Source organism: Myxine glutinosa, chromosome 2 (assembly GCF_964187855.1).
Source record: "Myxine glutinosa chromosome 2, kmMyxGlut1.1, whole genome shotgun sequence".
Classification (NCBI taxonomy): domain Eukaryota; kingdom Metazoa; phylum Chordata; class Myxini; order Myxiniformes; family Myxinidae; genus Myxine; species Myxine glutinosa.
The window spans coordinates 104,077,161-104,093,500 of record NC_136262.1 but is presented as its reverse complement, the minus strand read 5'-3'; the positions used below and the strand labels follow the sequence as shown (position 1 = coordinate 104,093,500).

The 16,340-nt window shown below is 49.0% G+C and overlaps 1 protein-coding gene across 2 annotated transcripts in view; it reads right to left on the bottom strand.

The window, feature by feature from the left end:
* DMGDH (dimethylglycine dehydrogenase) overlaps positions 1-16,340 on the bottom strand; it is an 86,113-nt gene that overhangs the window by 20,919 nt on the left and 48,854 nt on the right. For both annotated transcript variants that reach the window (XM_068107605.2, XM_078772742.1), the window contains exons 9-13: positions 2,421-2,577; positions 1,989-2,154; positions 1,764-1,891; positions 1,447-1,661; positions 1,155-1,312 (exon numbers count right to left, since the gene is read on the bottom strand). In XM_068107605.2, coding sequence (XP_067963706.2) covers positions 1,155-1,312; positions 1,447-1,661; positions 1,764-1,891; positions 1,989-2,154; positions 2,421-2,577 — 824 coding nt within the window. The remainder of the gene's footprint in view (positions 1-1,154; positions 1,313-1,446; positions 1,662-1,763; positions 1,892-1,988; positions 2,155-2,420; positions 2,578-16,340) is intronic.

Below are 16,340 nucleotides of genomic sequence, written 5' to 3'. Positions count from 1 at the left end.
ACCTCACCAACGGCTCCCAACACACTAGCTTTCATTGACATCCAACCACTTTCAAGCTCAACCACATCAGCCTCTACCCTACTCAGCCTCTCTTTTAATGCCTCCCTTACTGTCACCTCTTTCAACCTCCACACCTTCATTCTTGGTTGGTACTTCACCCGCCGAGCTCTCCTCGCACCTTTCACCCTTATGTCGCAGACAACCAAGTGGTGCTGTGAAACAGCCTCCTTCCCCGGGATCACCTTTGTGTCCCAGAGGTGCCCCCTATCCCGCCTACGCACCATCAGGTAGTCAACGGTTGTCATCGACCCACCTGACGTGTATGTAATAAGCTTATTATCCTCTTTCTGGAACTGAGTATTACAAATCAACAAATCAGCTCCATCAGCAAACTCCAAAATCCTTTCACCTTCTCCATTTCTCACACCATATCCGTAACCCCCATGAACTCCCTCAAAACCATCCATACTCCTTCCCACATGTCCATTCAGGTCTCCTCCCACCACAACAACTTCCTCATCTTTCACGTTTTCCATCAGCTTCTCTATCACACACCAGAACTTGTCCTCTTCATCGCTCCGACCAACCTGCGGAGCATATCCCGAGATGACGTTCACCAAGAGCTTTCCAATCATCATTTTCACAATCATCAACCTATCACCCACTCTCGTCAAACTCACCACACTGTCTACAAACTCCTCAGAAAACAGGACACCAACACCATTCATGCCCTCCAGGCACCCTTGCCACACAAACTTGTATTTCTGTCCCTGCCTACCCTTCACCATTCTCACACCACTTCCCTTCCATCTCGTCTCTTGCACACAACATATGTCCACCCTTATTGTAACTTTCATGCTCTGCTGTTTCTGCTCCCGTACCCTTCGCCTTCTGCCACTCCTTGAACTTCTTCCTCTTCTCGTCAATCCTCTTTCCAACTTCATTATCCCACCACCATGTTTCCGAGTGCCTCGGTGGTCCTTTTGTAACCAAATTATAGTAAGTAATTATAGTAAGAATTATAGTAAGAGTAACCAAAAAAGTTTTTCTCCCTCATGATAATTTCTACTTGGACTTGTGTGAGATGGGAGTTCATAAGGAAACTGGCAAGATAGTCTGCCACTTGCAATAACCATACAACTCCGAGACCTCACCTCAGCTCCCCAGGCACGGAAGCCCTTTTCGAGGCGCAGCGTGTTGAGGGCGTATGTGCCGAAGTCCCCAATTCTATACTGTTTCCCAGCTTCCATTAAGGCCATGTACAAAGGGAGTGTGTCGACATCGGAATGGTACAGTTCCCAGCCGAGCTCGCCTGAATTTCAGGTAAAGACAAAGACAGGCCCGGTTTAATGGGAATCATGGAGAACATTGCACATGTGGAAAGAAGTATAAACTATGAGATTATTGGAGGCAAGACCTGGAAGGTTCGTGTGGCAGAATACATGCCTGTGTAGGAAATCCGAACGGCAGTGACTGGACGGCCAGCTATCATGATTTTGCGGCATGACATAAAGGGGAAGGCAGAGTCGGAGAGGTCTTCCACCGTGAGGCGGCGCAGGACATGGCGTGCATATGGCCCAGCCAGCCCCAGCACCCCTTGCTGCTCTGTCACATTTTTCACATGAACTGTGAAGCCGCCTGCTGCCACGTGCTTTATCCACCTACCACCACAAGCACCGTCCACATGCTGTAAAAACTAAACAGCTATTCAAAAAATCGCAATGATAAAGGCAAAAATCCATCCCGAGTTCGGCTTATTTCACCTGAGGTCATGAAACTCGGAGGCGGAGCCAGTGATGAGGAAGAAGGAATCGTCGAGATGGCTGATCGTGAGCTCGGCATACACTCGGCCTCGTGGGGTCAGCATGTGGCTTACGACTGTCCGGCCTTCCTGCAGAATCGGATGCACACATATCCGAACGCGGGCACAAGGCCAGTTGCATAGCATGGCCCGAGTACTGCCGCAAAAAAGCACCAAGATAGCCTACCGCTGGCACGACGTTTGCACACATAGAGTCAAGCAGACGAGCAGAATCCGGGCCGGAGATGAGGAACTTTCCAAAAGGTGTGAGATCTATCACTCCAACGTTCTCCATCACCAACTTGCACTCCCGTCCCACTGCTTCGAACCAATTAGTGCGCCGAAAACTTGGTCTGCAACCCAAAGCATCCAGTCTTATCGGCTTGACTACTTTTACCTTTCTGGAATCTCCAGCACAGTTCTTTGTCATTTTCTGCACAAGGCCATAACCACAAGTGCATTTTCAGAATGTTTTGCGGATTGTCATGAACATTTTGTGAAGTTATCTTTCAGTGAACATGAGCATGCGTTTTAAAAATTAAATAAAGAGTTGAATTTCCATTTAGAAAAAGCAGATTGACGAGTCGGGTACGGAGAAAGGTTATAGAAATAGATTAACCTGTAACTGGGTTCCTGCCCGGGTGTACTGAACCAGTGTGGTTGTTCCCATCCACTGTGGAAACCCATGGAACCACCCTTCTCCAGCAATGTGTTGTACACACCGCTGATGCGGTGAGTTGGACGTCCAGAAAAACGTTCCTCCTTTGGATACATTACTGTGAGACATTGGGGGTTCAGTGAAAGAGCAACATACCCATGGTTCAGTGAAAACGTTTCAAATGTTTAAATGTGCATGTAGGGTACATATAAGCAAAGCGTCAGGCCGCCATGATTTGGGCCATTGGCATGGCATTTCAAAATAGATTTCTCTGAAAAGGAAATGTATAAAAGCACAGGTAACACTGCCATGTGAGGCAGGGTATTAGGCATCTAAGGAATCTCTCAGTTGGTTGAAATAGGCCTGGATTTTGGCAAAGAATGGATTCATAACTGCCAGAAGCAAAGCTACAAAGCATTTTACTTGCATTAAAAAATTGCTTGGAGAAGATCATTGAATTTTAAAATACCATCTGTCTATATTCAATCAATTTAAAAAACAAGAAGACGTCATGCGGACCACGATACTTGCAAAATCGGCCCCCCACCCCCAAGAAAAAAAAATTCCATTGATACAGCAAATTGTCCATTTCATCAAGATTAAAATTGACAATCTTGATCAAAGCTCAGGTTAACAGGAAGAAAAGTGACGATTTTTCAGATGAAAAATGATGATTTTGTAAGGTTGATCTTGAGTTGACCTTTGACATTTTTACCTCAAAAATAGTTCGTTTCCCTATTCAGTGACTCGATGTGCAAATGCTGTTCAATTTTCAAGTCAATTGGATGAAAATTGAGGATTTTAAAAACTTGGCCTATGTTTACCTTTTGGCCTATGTTGACCTCAAAAATAGTTGGTGGTTGAATTCAGTGACCATATATGTAAATCCTCTTAGAATTTCAAGTCAAATGAAAATTGGTGATTTTAGAAATTCGGCCTATGTTGACCTTTTGGCCTATGTTCACCTAAAATATAATTTGTGGTTTAATTCAGTGACCAGATATGCAAGTCATCTTCAAATTTCAAGTCAATTGGATGAAAATTGAGGATTTTAGAAATTTGGCCTATGTTGACCTTTTGGCCTATGTTGACCTCAAAAATAGTTGGTGGTTGAATTCAGTGAGCAGATATGCAAGTCCTCTTCAAATTTCAAGTCAATCGGATGAAAATTGATGATTTTAGAAATTTGGCCTATGTTGACCTTTTGGCCTATGTTGACCTCAAGAATACTTGGTGGTTGAATTCAGTGACCAGATATGCAAGTCCTCTTTTTTTTTTCTTTTTTTTTTTTGTATACAAGATCGAGGCTCGTGAAAGAGCGAACATTAATCACACAAAAAGACAAACCGACACACAAAACACAAAAAACAAGGGGAGCGGCAGACAAGATGGGGAGAGAGGGGGAAGGACACAAACACAACATTTGAGAGCAGGGACCGAGAGACATGGAGACATCGAGAGATCTGTGGGAGGGAGAGGGCTTTGGGGGGGAGGCATGTGAAGGGGGGTGGGGTGGGAGAGGTATAAACATATGGACACTCCCAGGATTTCCAGGAAAGAAGTTGGAATTTCAAACAAGGTGGATCTGGGGTGAATTAGTGGGGGTAGAAAAGATCAAGGTTATGGATGGGGGAAGATAAGAGATGGTGGTCAACAGCTGTTTTAAAGACCTGGAGGGAGGAGAGGGATTGAAGGGAGTGAGGGAGTTTGTTCCAGAGGCGGGAGAAAAGAGGAATGAAAGAGTGAAGGTGAGCAGAGAGCCGAGATTTCGGCAGTTTAACCATCAGAGGGTTGCTGGCAGATCTTGTGCGACCTGTAGGAATATTTGGGGGACAGAGCACAGAGAGAGCTGGGGGAGCAAGGCCGGAGAGGAGTCGGTAGAAGACATTTTTGGACAGAAGTAGAAGACAGAAGACAGAAGTAGCAGACTTTAAATTTCAAGTCAATCGGATGAAAATTGAGGATTTTAGAAATTTGGCCTATGTTGACCTTTTGGCCTATGTTGACCTCAAAGATACGTGGTGGTTGAATTCAGTGACCAGATATGCAAGTCCTCTTCAAATTTCAAGTCAATCGGATGAAAATTGAGGATTTTAGAAATTTTGCAAAGTTGGTGACCTTTAGCCTATGTTGACCTTCTCCCCCACTCCCTTCAATCCCACCCCTCCCTCCAGGTTTTTAAAACAGCTGTTCACCACCATCTCTTATCTTCCCCCATCCAAAACCTTGATCTTTTCTACCCCCACTAATTCACCCCAGATACACTTTTTTGAAATTCCAACTTCTTTCCTGGAAGTCCTTGCAGTGTCCATATATTTTATACCTCTCCCACCTCCCCCCAAGCCCTCTCCCTCCCACAGTTCTCTCGATGTCCCTGCTCTCAAATGTTGTGTTTGTGTCCTCCCCCCCTCTCTCCCCATCTTGTCTACCGCTCCCCTTATTTTGTGTTTTATGTGTCGGTTTGACTTTTTGTGTGATTAATGTTGGCTTTCACGCGCCTTGATCTTGTATACAAAAAATATAAATTTCTGCCGTGTTCCCGCTCCAGACTCGGAGGTGCACCGTCACCGGGGATTGGGGAGGTAATACGTAACAGAAATTGGGGCTAATCCGGGATTGAATTCCCAAACATTCTCAACCGAGATTGACATTCCCTAACATTCCCAAATTTAACATTCACAAATTTGACATTCCCTAACAACCCCAAGTTTGACAATTTTTGTGTGAAGGGTAACAGACTTGCTCATGAATAGTCACAATGGTGTTTGACGTGGAAAATTTTGTGACGTCCCCTAACGAGGCACAGTTCCAGGCGATAAAAAGATCGGAACTTTGGACGTTGGCTAAATACTGTAACTTGGAGGTCCGAGTTAATATGAAGAAGGTAGAGATTCAGATGTTCGTGGGAGAGAAAAAAATGGGAGGAGGTAGCATTGGATTGGTTACAAGAGGAAAAAGGAAAACTGGAGCTCTGGAAAATGGAGATGCAACTGCAGAGCCAGGAAAGATTAAATGTTGGAATGGGAAGAGAAGAGGCAGCAACGAGAGGAAAGGAAAGCAGAAAAGGAACGAGAACTCGAGGAGAAAAGAGCAGAGGAAAGGAGAGCTGTAGAAGAAAGAAGAGCAGAGGAAAGGAGAGCTGAAAGGGACTTAAAGGAACGGGACATGGAGTATCAGAGGGAAATTAAACTCAAGGAGCTTGAATTACTGGAAGGACGGAGAGAAGTAGTATCCATGCCGGCTAGTTCGACAACAAGTCAGAACACCTGGGATGTTGGTAGGCATGTGAGGCTGGTTCCACCCTCCAATGAAAAGGAGGTAGCCAAGTTCTTTTTACACTTTGAAAAGGTGACTCAAATGCTAAAATGGCCCTGTGAGGTCCTGGACTATGTTAGTACAAAGTGTTCTGGTGGGTAAAGCTCAAGATATCTATTCGGCTTTACCGATTGACCAATGTGCAGATTATGAGATAGTGAAGAAAGCCATTCTCAAAGCCCATGAATTGGTCCCGGAAGCTTACCGACAAAAATTTAGGAATGCCAGGAAGTGGGAGAATGAGACCCATGTGGAGTTTGCCAGAGAGAAGGAAACTATGTTTGATAGGTGGTGTGACTCGAAAGAGATTGGGGAAGACTTTAACCGTTTATGACAATTGATTTTGGTGGAAGAATTTAAACAGTGTGTCCACGCGGACATTAAAGTTGATTTGGATGAAAGAAAAGTAACAGAGTTGTATGAGGCAGCAAAAGTGGCAGATGACTATGCCTTGACACAGGATGGGGTTTCACAAACCTAATTTCCCGCCTAGAGGTAGCCAGGGGAGTTACATTAAATCGGGTTTCGAGAGCAAATTCTCATGGAGACGACCATCATGGAGGCCCAGACCGTCATTGAGAGACCATCGTGGATCGACCATCACGAATCAAAATCATGGATCGACCGTCATGGAGGAGGCCCAGAGAGGAGTATCGAGCAAAATCTAGTACCTCAAATTTTAGTGATCAAAAGACTGACTGTCCAAGGCAGACCTATCTTCCAGGGGGCCCGAGGCAGCCCACGGGATTTTCTTCCGGGCCTACTTGTGCTTTTTGCAAGAAACCTGGGCATTTGATGTCCCAATGTTACACTCTGAAAAGGAGAAATCAGGATCGGAGTCAGGCTATTTCAACTCTGAATGCGTTGGCAAATGCAAGAAATCATCCTTGGAGGACAGTTCCCATGCCAAAGTTACGGCCTCACAGAACGACCTTGTCCAAGAGGGTTACAAACCTTTCATTTCCGAGGGGTTTGTGTCACTGGATGTGGACTTAACTAACCAGAGACCTGTTAGGGTATTGAGGGACACAGGAGCACATCAATCTTTGATGCTTGAGGGCATTTTGCCATTGTCGGAGAAGACGGCCACGGGGGTTCGTGTTCTCTTCCAGGGGGTTGGTGGCTATGTTAAAGCTCCTCTTCATGTCATCCATTTAGAGTCTGAGTTGGTGTCAGGACCGGTCACCGTAGGTTTACAAGCCACTCTTCCTGTAGAGGGAATCTCTTTTATTATCGGGAATGATTTGGCCGGTGGTCGAGTTTCTGGTAATCCGATGTTGGTTGAAAAGCTCAGTATGGAAAATAACACCGCACAGTTGGAGCAGGAGATTCCAGGTATCTTTCCATCCTGTGCAGTGACTCGTGCTATGGGTAGGAAGTGCTTGAAAGAGAAGGAGAAGGAAGGTGATGTGGATTTGGGTTCCATAGAAATATTGGAGGAAAGGTCTGGAAGAGATAATAGGAAAGAGAGTGACACCATGGAACCTAATGATAAGGTTTCTTCTGGACCAAAGGATAAAATGGAGTGTCCGTCAGAGACATCTGGGAACGAGGCTGAACAAACGATGCTTGTCTGAAAGAGACTTGTTGAAGAACAACACAGAGATTCTGAACTCCGGAGTCTGATTGGTAAAGCCATTACAGAGGAAGAGGCTATGAAGGTACCTGTTGGTTACTTCATGAAAGGGGAAATACTTATGAGAAAATGGAGACCACCGGAGGTACCAGGGAATGATGAGTGGAAAGTTCATTACCAAATTGTGGTGCCACAACCGTACCAGAAGGAGATATTGCGTTTGGCACATGAGACACCTTTGGCCGGGCACCTTGGAGTGAACAAGACCTGTGAAAGAATTCTGGCACATTTTTTCTGGCCAGGATTGCGACATGATGTGGCGGATTTCTGTAAATCTTGCCATTCTTGCCAGCTGGTGGGAAAACCTAATCAGAAAGTCCCCTCTGCACCTTTAAAACCAATTCCAGCTTTTGAAGAGCTATTCAGCCGAGTCATTATTGACTGTGTAGGCCCTTTACCCAAAACTAAGGCTGGACATCAGTATCTGCTGACCATCGTGTGTGCTTCCACAAGGTTCCCAAAGGCAGTGCCTCTTAGAAAAATTACTGTGACAGTTATTGCGAAGGCCTTGATCATTTTTTCACTTTGGTTGGCCTACCTGAGGTCATCCAGTCTGATCAGGGTTCCATTTTCATGTCAACGCTTTTTCAGCAAGTGGTACATCTGTTGGGAGTGGAGCAAGTAAGATGAAGTACTTACCATCCCGAGAGCCAAGGGGCCTTGGAAAGGTTTCAGCAGACATTGAAGAATATGATCAGAATGTATTGTTTTGAATGTGACAAGGATTGGGATGAGGGAATACCCTTATTGTTGTTTGCTACGAGGGAATCTGTTCAGGAGTCATTGGGATTCCGTCCTTTTGAACTTGTGTTTGGACACACCGTTCGAGGACCATTGAAATTGGTGAAAGAACAGTGGCTACAGGAGGAGTCGCAGTCAACAGTGGTGGAGTATGTGTCAACGGTTAGGCACAGATTGGCAAAGGCTTGTGAAGTTGCGAGAAGAAACTTGAAAGTGACAGGACAAAATGAAAGTGAGACATGACAAGAAATCTCAGATAAGAAATTTCAGGCCTGAGGACCGAGTGTTAGTGTTGCTTCCTGTTCCAGGTCAGCCACTACAGGCTAGGTATTTTGGTCCATATGCAATCAAAAGAAGGGTTAATGAAACGGATTACGTGGTGACAACTCCCGACCGACGGAAAAAGCGGCAGCTGTGTCATGTCAACCGACTGAAGAAATATTATGAGAGGAAGCCTGTGGAAAAAATGGTTCCTGTCTCACCTGTCGTGCCTGTAGTCGGGGTGCAAGAGAATCCAGAGATTGAGACCAGTGTGAAGTTCGATAGCATCGATGACCAGGCTTGCCAGATTGACCCAGATTGGCGAACACTGAAGTGTTAAAGAACCTCGACCAGAAATTAGGTCATTTGACGAGGGAGCAACAAGGGCAACAGTCCAGCCTAATTTCTGAGTTTGCACATTTGTTCACAGAAGTACCTGGTCGTACCGGTCTGGTATGTCATGATATTGATGTGGGGGAAGCCACTCCTGTGAGGCAACACCCCTATCGGATGAACCCTGTGAAGATGGATTATCTTCAGAAGGAGGTTCAGTATATGTTGGAGAATGACATCATCGAACCAAGCAGCAGTGAATGGAGCTCACTCACCATGTGTGTTGGTTCCAAAACCGGATGGCAATTTTCGCTGTTGCACGGATTTAAAACGGATTAATGCAGTGACCAAGACAGACTCATATCCCATCCTGAGGATTGATGACTGTGTGAAGCTATGCTCGCACGATAAAGCCGGACAAAATGGACGACACCAGGAACGAAGTTTCACTGCGCTATTTATTCTAGCTCAACTCGAAAGAACTCAAAAGCACTGAATAGCCCGTTAACATGGGCGGCAATTTATATCAAAAGTTCACCACACAAAAGCCACGCCTCTCAGGTGGGGCGTGGTATGCAAATAAGTCAGCCACGCCTCTTAACGGGGCGTGGTATGCAAATCGAGAGTCCGCCCGGGCAAGGCAAGTCCGGACACGCCCGGGCGAGTCCGGGCAAGTAACCGCCCGCCGGTTACGTCATCGGCTGGTGCAAGGTGATTGTGTCATGCTTCCAGTAACCGCTACATGCGCCTCCCCCCCCCTCCCCCCAGAATTAACTTGCACCGGGAGAGTCAGTTTGAGGGGGGTCTTGATGACCCGGCCGAAACGACCCCTGGCGATTCGTGTGGGGGTGGTAGGTGGCGTGGCGGTGGATGGTCGGGCGGGGGGCTTGGTTGACGGGGGACAGCCCCGTCGTGGAGGAAGGGCCAACCGTGGAGGTTGGTCGAGGTCCAAATGGGCCAGCTTGAGGCGGTCCACGGAGATGTGGTCCGGTTTGCCGCCGAGGTCAATGATGAACGACTTGTCGTCCCTCTTCAGGACCCGGAAAGGTCCATCGTACGGCGGCCGGAGCGGTCCCTGGTGTGCGTCGTTCCGGATAAAAACGTACTCCGAAGTGCTGGGGGGCCTTGGGGTTGGGGGGGGCAGCCGTGGTGGGACGTGGGCATGGGGGCAAATCTCCTGGCGGCCTCCTGGAGGACCGAGCTTTGGCGAGCCGCGGACCAGGGGCCGGTGGCGTCAGGGATGAACTCGCCCGGCACGCGCAGTGGCTGGCTGTAGACCAGCTCGGCGGTGGAAGCCTGGAGGTCCTCTTTAGGGGCCGTTCGGAGGCCAAATAGGACCCACGGGAGCCTGTCGGCCCAACCGTCATCCTGGAGGCTGGCCCTGAGAGCGGCCTTCATCGAGCGGTGGAACCGCTGACACAAGCCGTTGGCTTGGGGGTGGCAGGCCGTGGTGCGGTGTATCTTGACCCCCAAGGCCTGGGCGACTGCGCCCCAAAGCTCGGAGGTGAATTGCGGGCCTCTGTCGGAGGAGATGTCCGAGGGGGCACCGAAACGGGCAATCCAGGTGCCAATGAAGGCCTGCGTCACGTCGGCGGATGTTGTTGATGCCAGCGGGACGGCCTCCGGCCACCTGGTGGTCCTGTCCACCATCGCGAGGAGGGAAGGGGTCCCACCAGGTCCACATTGACGTGGTCGAAGCGCCGCGTGGGCACGTCGAATGGTGCCAACGGGGACTGGGTGTGCCGGTGGACCTTCGCGCGCTGGCAGGCGACACAGGCGTTGGCCCAGTCGCGGACGTCCTTACGGAGCCCGTGCCAGACGAACTTTGCTGCCACGAGCTTCTGCGACGCTTTCCGGCCCGGGTGGGAAAGGCCGTGGAGGGCGTCAAAAATGTGCCGCTGCCATCCGGTGGGCACGATGGGGCGAGGTTGGCCCAGGGAAACGTCGCACAGGAGAACTGTGCCTGTGTCCTCGAAGGGGACGTCGGCCAACTGCAGGCCTGTGTCCACTGTCAGGAGGGCTTGCACCGTGGGGCCGGCGGTCTGGTCGGCCGCCATGTGGGCGAAGTCCACACTGAGGTGGACGGCGTTCGCGCCGGACCGGGACAGGCAATCGGCCACAGCGTTGTCCTTGCCCGCGACGTGCCGGATATCCATCGTAAATTCGGACACGGCGGAGAGGTGGCGCTGTTGGCAGGCCGACCACGGCTCTGCAACCTTGGCCATGGCGAAGACCAGGGGTTTGTGGTCCATAAACGCCGTGAACGGGCGGCCCTCTAAAAGATGGCGGAAGTGGCGAACGGCCAGGTAAAGGCCGAGGAGCTCGCGGTCGAAAGCGCTATACTTGCGCTCATCAGGGCGAAGCTGCCGGCTGAAGAAGGCCAGCGGTTGCCAAGCCCCGTTCACCCACTGTTCATGCACGTCGCCCACCGCGTAGTCGGAAGCGTCCGTGGTGAGGGCGATAGGTGCGTCGAGCGCCGGGTGCGCCGGCATGGTCACGTTGGCGAAGGCCAGCTTAGCGCCCATGAACGCCTCGTCCATCTCTTTGGTCCAGGCCATGTCGTGCTTGGCCGGCTTGCCCCGGAGGGCTTCATACAGGGGGCGCATGAGTTGAGCGGCGCGAGGCACGAACCGGTGGTAGAAATTTACCATCCCCAAAAATTCCTGTAGGGCCTTGATGGAGCGGGGGCGCGGGAAACGTGTGACTGCCTCCACCTTGGTAGGCAGCGGGACGGCCCCCCGCTTCGTGATGCGGTGCCCCAGGAAGTTGACGGCCGTTACGCCAAACTGGCATTTCGCTGGGTTGATGATGAGGCCGTGCTGGCCGAGGCGCTCAAAAAGCGTGCGCAGGTGGATGAGGTGCTCCGCCCGGGAAGTGCTGGCGACGAGAATGTCGTCCAAGTAGACGAAAAGGAAGGTGAGGTTGCGCAGCACGCTGTGCATCAGCCGCTGGAACGCCTGGGCCGCGTTCTTAAGGCCGAACGGCATGCGAAGGAACTCGAAGAGGCCAAAAGGTGTAATTACTGCTGTCTTCGGCACGTCGGCCGGCCGGACGGGTACCTGGTGGTAGCCCCGAATGAGGTCGACCTTGGAAAAGATCACCCGCCCCGCCAAACGGGCGGAAAAGTCCTGTAAGTGTGGTATCGGGTACCGGTCGGGGGTGGTGGCATCGTTGAGGTGGCAGTAATCGCCGCATGGTCGCCATCCGCCACCCGGTTTGGGCACGATGTGCAGGGGCGAGGCCCACACGCTATTCGAGCGCCGCACAATGCCCAATCGCTCCAGCGCGTCGAATTCCGCCTTCGCCACGGCGAGTTTGGTCGGGTCGAGGCGACGAGCCCTGGCGTAGACCGGTGGACCTGTGGTCGGGATGTGGTGTTCGACACCGTGTTTGACGGCGACGGCCGAAAACGTCGGCTGCGTGAGGGCGGGAAACTCGGCGAGCAGGCGGGTGAAATCGTCCGTGGCCGTGAGCGCGCAGGCTAGCTTGGTTGGTGCGGAGCCGCTCAATGAGCAAGCGAGCGAGCTGAAGGTCTCCGCGTTGATGAGCCGACGCCGTTTGATGTCCACCCATGCGCGCACAGAAAATCTGCACCCAGCAAGGCCATGGGCACGTTCGCCATGATGAAGTCCCACCTGAATCGCTGGCCCCCGAAGTAGAATGCGATGCTGCGCAAACCAAAGGTGCGGATGGAGGAGCCGTTTGCGGCGACCAAGGCGGGGCCGCAAAGCGCAGCCTGTTTGTCCTGCACCGAGGCGGGTATCACGCTCAGCTGAGCGCCGGTGTCGCACAAAAAATGCTGCCTGGACGCTGTGTCCATAATAAACAGAAGGCTGCCTGAATGGCCGACGCTCATGGCAGGCAGCGAGCGCCGGCCTGGTCGTTTCCCGACCTGCCGAAAGTGCATGGTGGGCAGCACGTTCTGGCCTTTTGCCCGAACCTGGCGTGGTAGTAGCACATGGCCCGCTCTGGTGGAGGCTCTGGCGGTCGCGTCGGGTTCGGTCGACGGGGCATCGCGGCGGCTGCTGCCGCCAGTGGCGCTAACTCGGCCGGTGGTGGCACCGGTCGTGGCGCGGGCGTTTCCTCGGTCGGCCCAGGGTTCCAGGCGGCCGCTCCGACGTGTCGCCTGGCCGAGAAAAATTTATCGGCCTCCTTGGCCTGGGCGCGAGGGTCCGTGATGGGCGAATTAGCCAAAGCTAATCGTACCTGCCCGGGTAGCTGCCGGAGGAACAGCTCGCGGAAGAGGAAATCTGGGCTGTGGTCACCGAGTAGAGCAAGCATGTGGTCCATGCGTTCGGATGGACGGGCCTCACCCAGCTCCGGGAGGTCGAGCAGTTGTCGCGCGCGTTCGGTCTCCGTGAGTCCAAACGCACCGAGGAGTAGGCCTTTGAGCACGCCGTATTTGTCGGCGTTCGGCGGGTTCTGTAGGGAGCTCATGACCCGGGCAGCAGTGGAGGCGTTGAGCGCGGAGACCACATGGTGGTCGCGCGTCGTTTCCTCCGTGATGTTCCGCAGGGCGAAGAGAGAATCTGCCTGGGTGAACCAGACGGCTGCGTGTGATTCCCAGAAGCCAGGGAGCTTCAAAGCTACAGATGACTCCATCGCCGTGTTCTTGAAAAGGGGTCACCAATTGTGGAGCTATGCTCGCACGATAAAGCCGGACAAAATGGACGACGCCAGGAACGAAGTTTCACTGAGCTATTTATTCTAGCTCAACTCGAAAGAACTCAAAAGCACTGAATAGCCCGTTAACACGGGTGGCAATTTATATCAAAAGTTCACCATACAAAAGCCACGCCTCTCAGGCGGGGCGTGGTATGCAAATAAGTCAGCCACGCCTCTCAACGGGGCGTGGTATGCAAATCGAGAGTCCGCCCGGGCAAGGCAAGTCTGGACACGTCGGGCGAGTCCGGGCAAGTAACCGCCCGCCGGTTACGTCATCGGTCGGTGCAAGGTGATTGTGTCACGCTTCCGGTAACCGCCACAACTGTATTGATAGAATAGGCCCAGCTAAATTTGTAACTAAATTTGACTTGCTGAAAGGGTATTGGCAGATTCGTCTTACCGATCGGGCAAAACAAATTTCGGCCTTAGTCACACCAAATGGGTTGTATCAGTACAAGGTTCTTCCCTTTGGGTTAAAGAACGGTCCTGCTACGTTTCAACGACTAATTAACTGGATGGTATTCATAGAATACTTACCCTGCACAGTCAAATTGGTGCGAGCCAACTCTTTTGTTTTTCAACGTTTAAAAAAAAAAATTCGATCCAATATGGCTGCCAGACCACATGAATGGTGACATCATAAATTTATATTCTCTAAATAATTGTTGTATAGATCACGCTAAATAAATTTCAAACTGATCAGACGAAGCGTTGTGCCTGTCGAATTATGACGTCATAATTATGGCACCAATGACGTCATTGTTAACAACACCTATTCCCAATATAGAGTTCATTACAATGAGCCATGTTTCAATTTTTTCCATGGAGCGGCTTTGTAGATAAAGAGGTGTAATGTTTTTCGGTTTTTCCAAGATGGCGCCTGTACCACGTGACCTATGACGTCATAATTATCCTTTTTTAAATTCTGCAGGAGGAGGCCCTCCTACTGTGCAAATTTTGTGTCAATCGGACCAAGAATTGCAGAGAAAAAAATTCATACTCATCAAATCAAGCATTGTACTTGTCGAATTATGACGCCATAATGAAGGCACCGATATAAGAAGGCACCGATGATATCATCATATATTATTCCCTATGGTAGAGTACTTGATAATGAGCCATGTTTCAATTTTTTCCATTGAGCGGTTTGGAAGATATAGTGGTGTAACTTTTTTCCAAGATGGCGTCTGTACCAGGTGACCTATGAGGTCATAATTATGAATAAAAAAAAATTCTGGAGGCGGAGGCACTCCATGGTAAAATTTCGTGCCAATCGGACCAACGGTTGCCGAGAAAATGAATTTTTAAAATGCAGACACGTACGAACGTACGCCGCCGAATGCTTAACCCTGCTTTTCACTCCGCGAGCGCAGGGTAATAAGCTTATTGCAGACCTTGAGGGGTGGAGGCTTATCTGGATGATGTCATCATCCACACCATGACAATGGAAGATCATCTTAAACAAATTCATGCATTCTTCAAGAAACTGACCGAGGCAGGGTTGACCATCAACTTATCTAAGAGTGAGTTTGTAAAAGCACAGGTGATGTTCCTAGGCCATGTAGTAGGTCAGGGTCAGGTGCAACCGGTGACAGCCAAGATAGAAGCCAATGATCGCTTCCAAGTTCCAAAAGGGAAGAAGGAGCTTATGAGATTCTTGGGTATGGCTGGTTGGTACCGACGGTTCTGCAGGAATTTTTTTGACGTGGTAGCATGGAGGCCCAGACACCCCTTTTAACCCCTTTAACCTTTAACTTTAGCCCCTTTAACGAATTTGCTGAGGAAAAAGACCAAGTTGAGGGTTCCCTTGCCCAAGCGACATTGATGAGCTCTCCTGTCATTGCAGCGCCGGATTTTCAAAAATCTTTCCAGTTGGCCATCGATGCAAGTGATGTGGGGGCTGGGGCAGTTGTACTGCAGGAAGGTGATGATGGCGATGATCACCCGGTGTGCTACTATTCGAGGAAGTTTGACAGGCATCAGAAAAATTATGCCACTGTGGAAAAAGAGACCTTTGCTCTTCTACAAGCTCTACAGCATTATGAGGTGTATCTGCGAACTACTACCTTTCCTATAAAGGTTTTCACGATCACAACCCCTTAACCTTCATTCAAAAAGTGAAAAATAAAAATCAGAGGTTGATGAGATAGAGCTTGTCTTTGCAGGAGTTCAACTTGGAAATTTGTCATGTAAAGGGCAGAGACAATGTAGTCGCCTTAATTAAGGTCTTAAACCTAAAACAGTCTCCTTCAAAAGGACTTAAAAAAATGAAAAATAAGGTCTTAAACCTAAAACAGTCTCCTTCAAAAGGACCAACTTAAAAAATTGAAAAATAAGGTCTTTAATCTTAAAGTCTCCTTCAAAAAAAAAAAATCAGAAAAATAAGGTCTTTAATTTTAAAGTCTCCTTCAAAGAAAAAAACAGAAAAATAAGGTCTTAAATCTTAAAGTCTCCTTCAAAAGGACCAACTAATAAAATTGAAAAATAAGGTCTTTAATCTTAAAGTCTCCTTAAAAAAAAAAATTGAAAAATAAGGCCTTTAATCTTAAAGTCTCCTTCAAACAAAAAAATAGAAAAATAAGGTCTTTAATCTTAAACAGTCTCCTTCAAAAAAAAATAGAAAAATAAGGTCTTAAACCTTCAACAGTCTCCTTCAAAAGGACCAACTAAAAAAATTGAAAAATAAGGTCTTTAATCTTAAAGTCTCCTTCAAAAGGACCAACTAAAAAAATTGAAAAATAAGGTCTTTAATCATAGTCTCCTTCAAAAATAAAAAATAGAAAAATAAGGTCTTAAACCTTAAACAGTCTCCTTCAAAAGGACCAACGAAAAAAATTGAAAAATAAGGTCTTTAATCTTAGTCTCCTTCAACAAAAAAAATTGAAAAATAAGGTCTGAAACCTAAAACAGTCTCCTTCAAAAGGACCAAC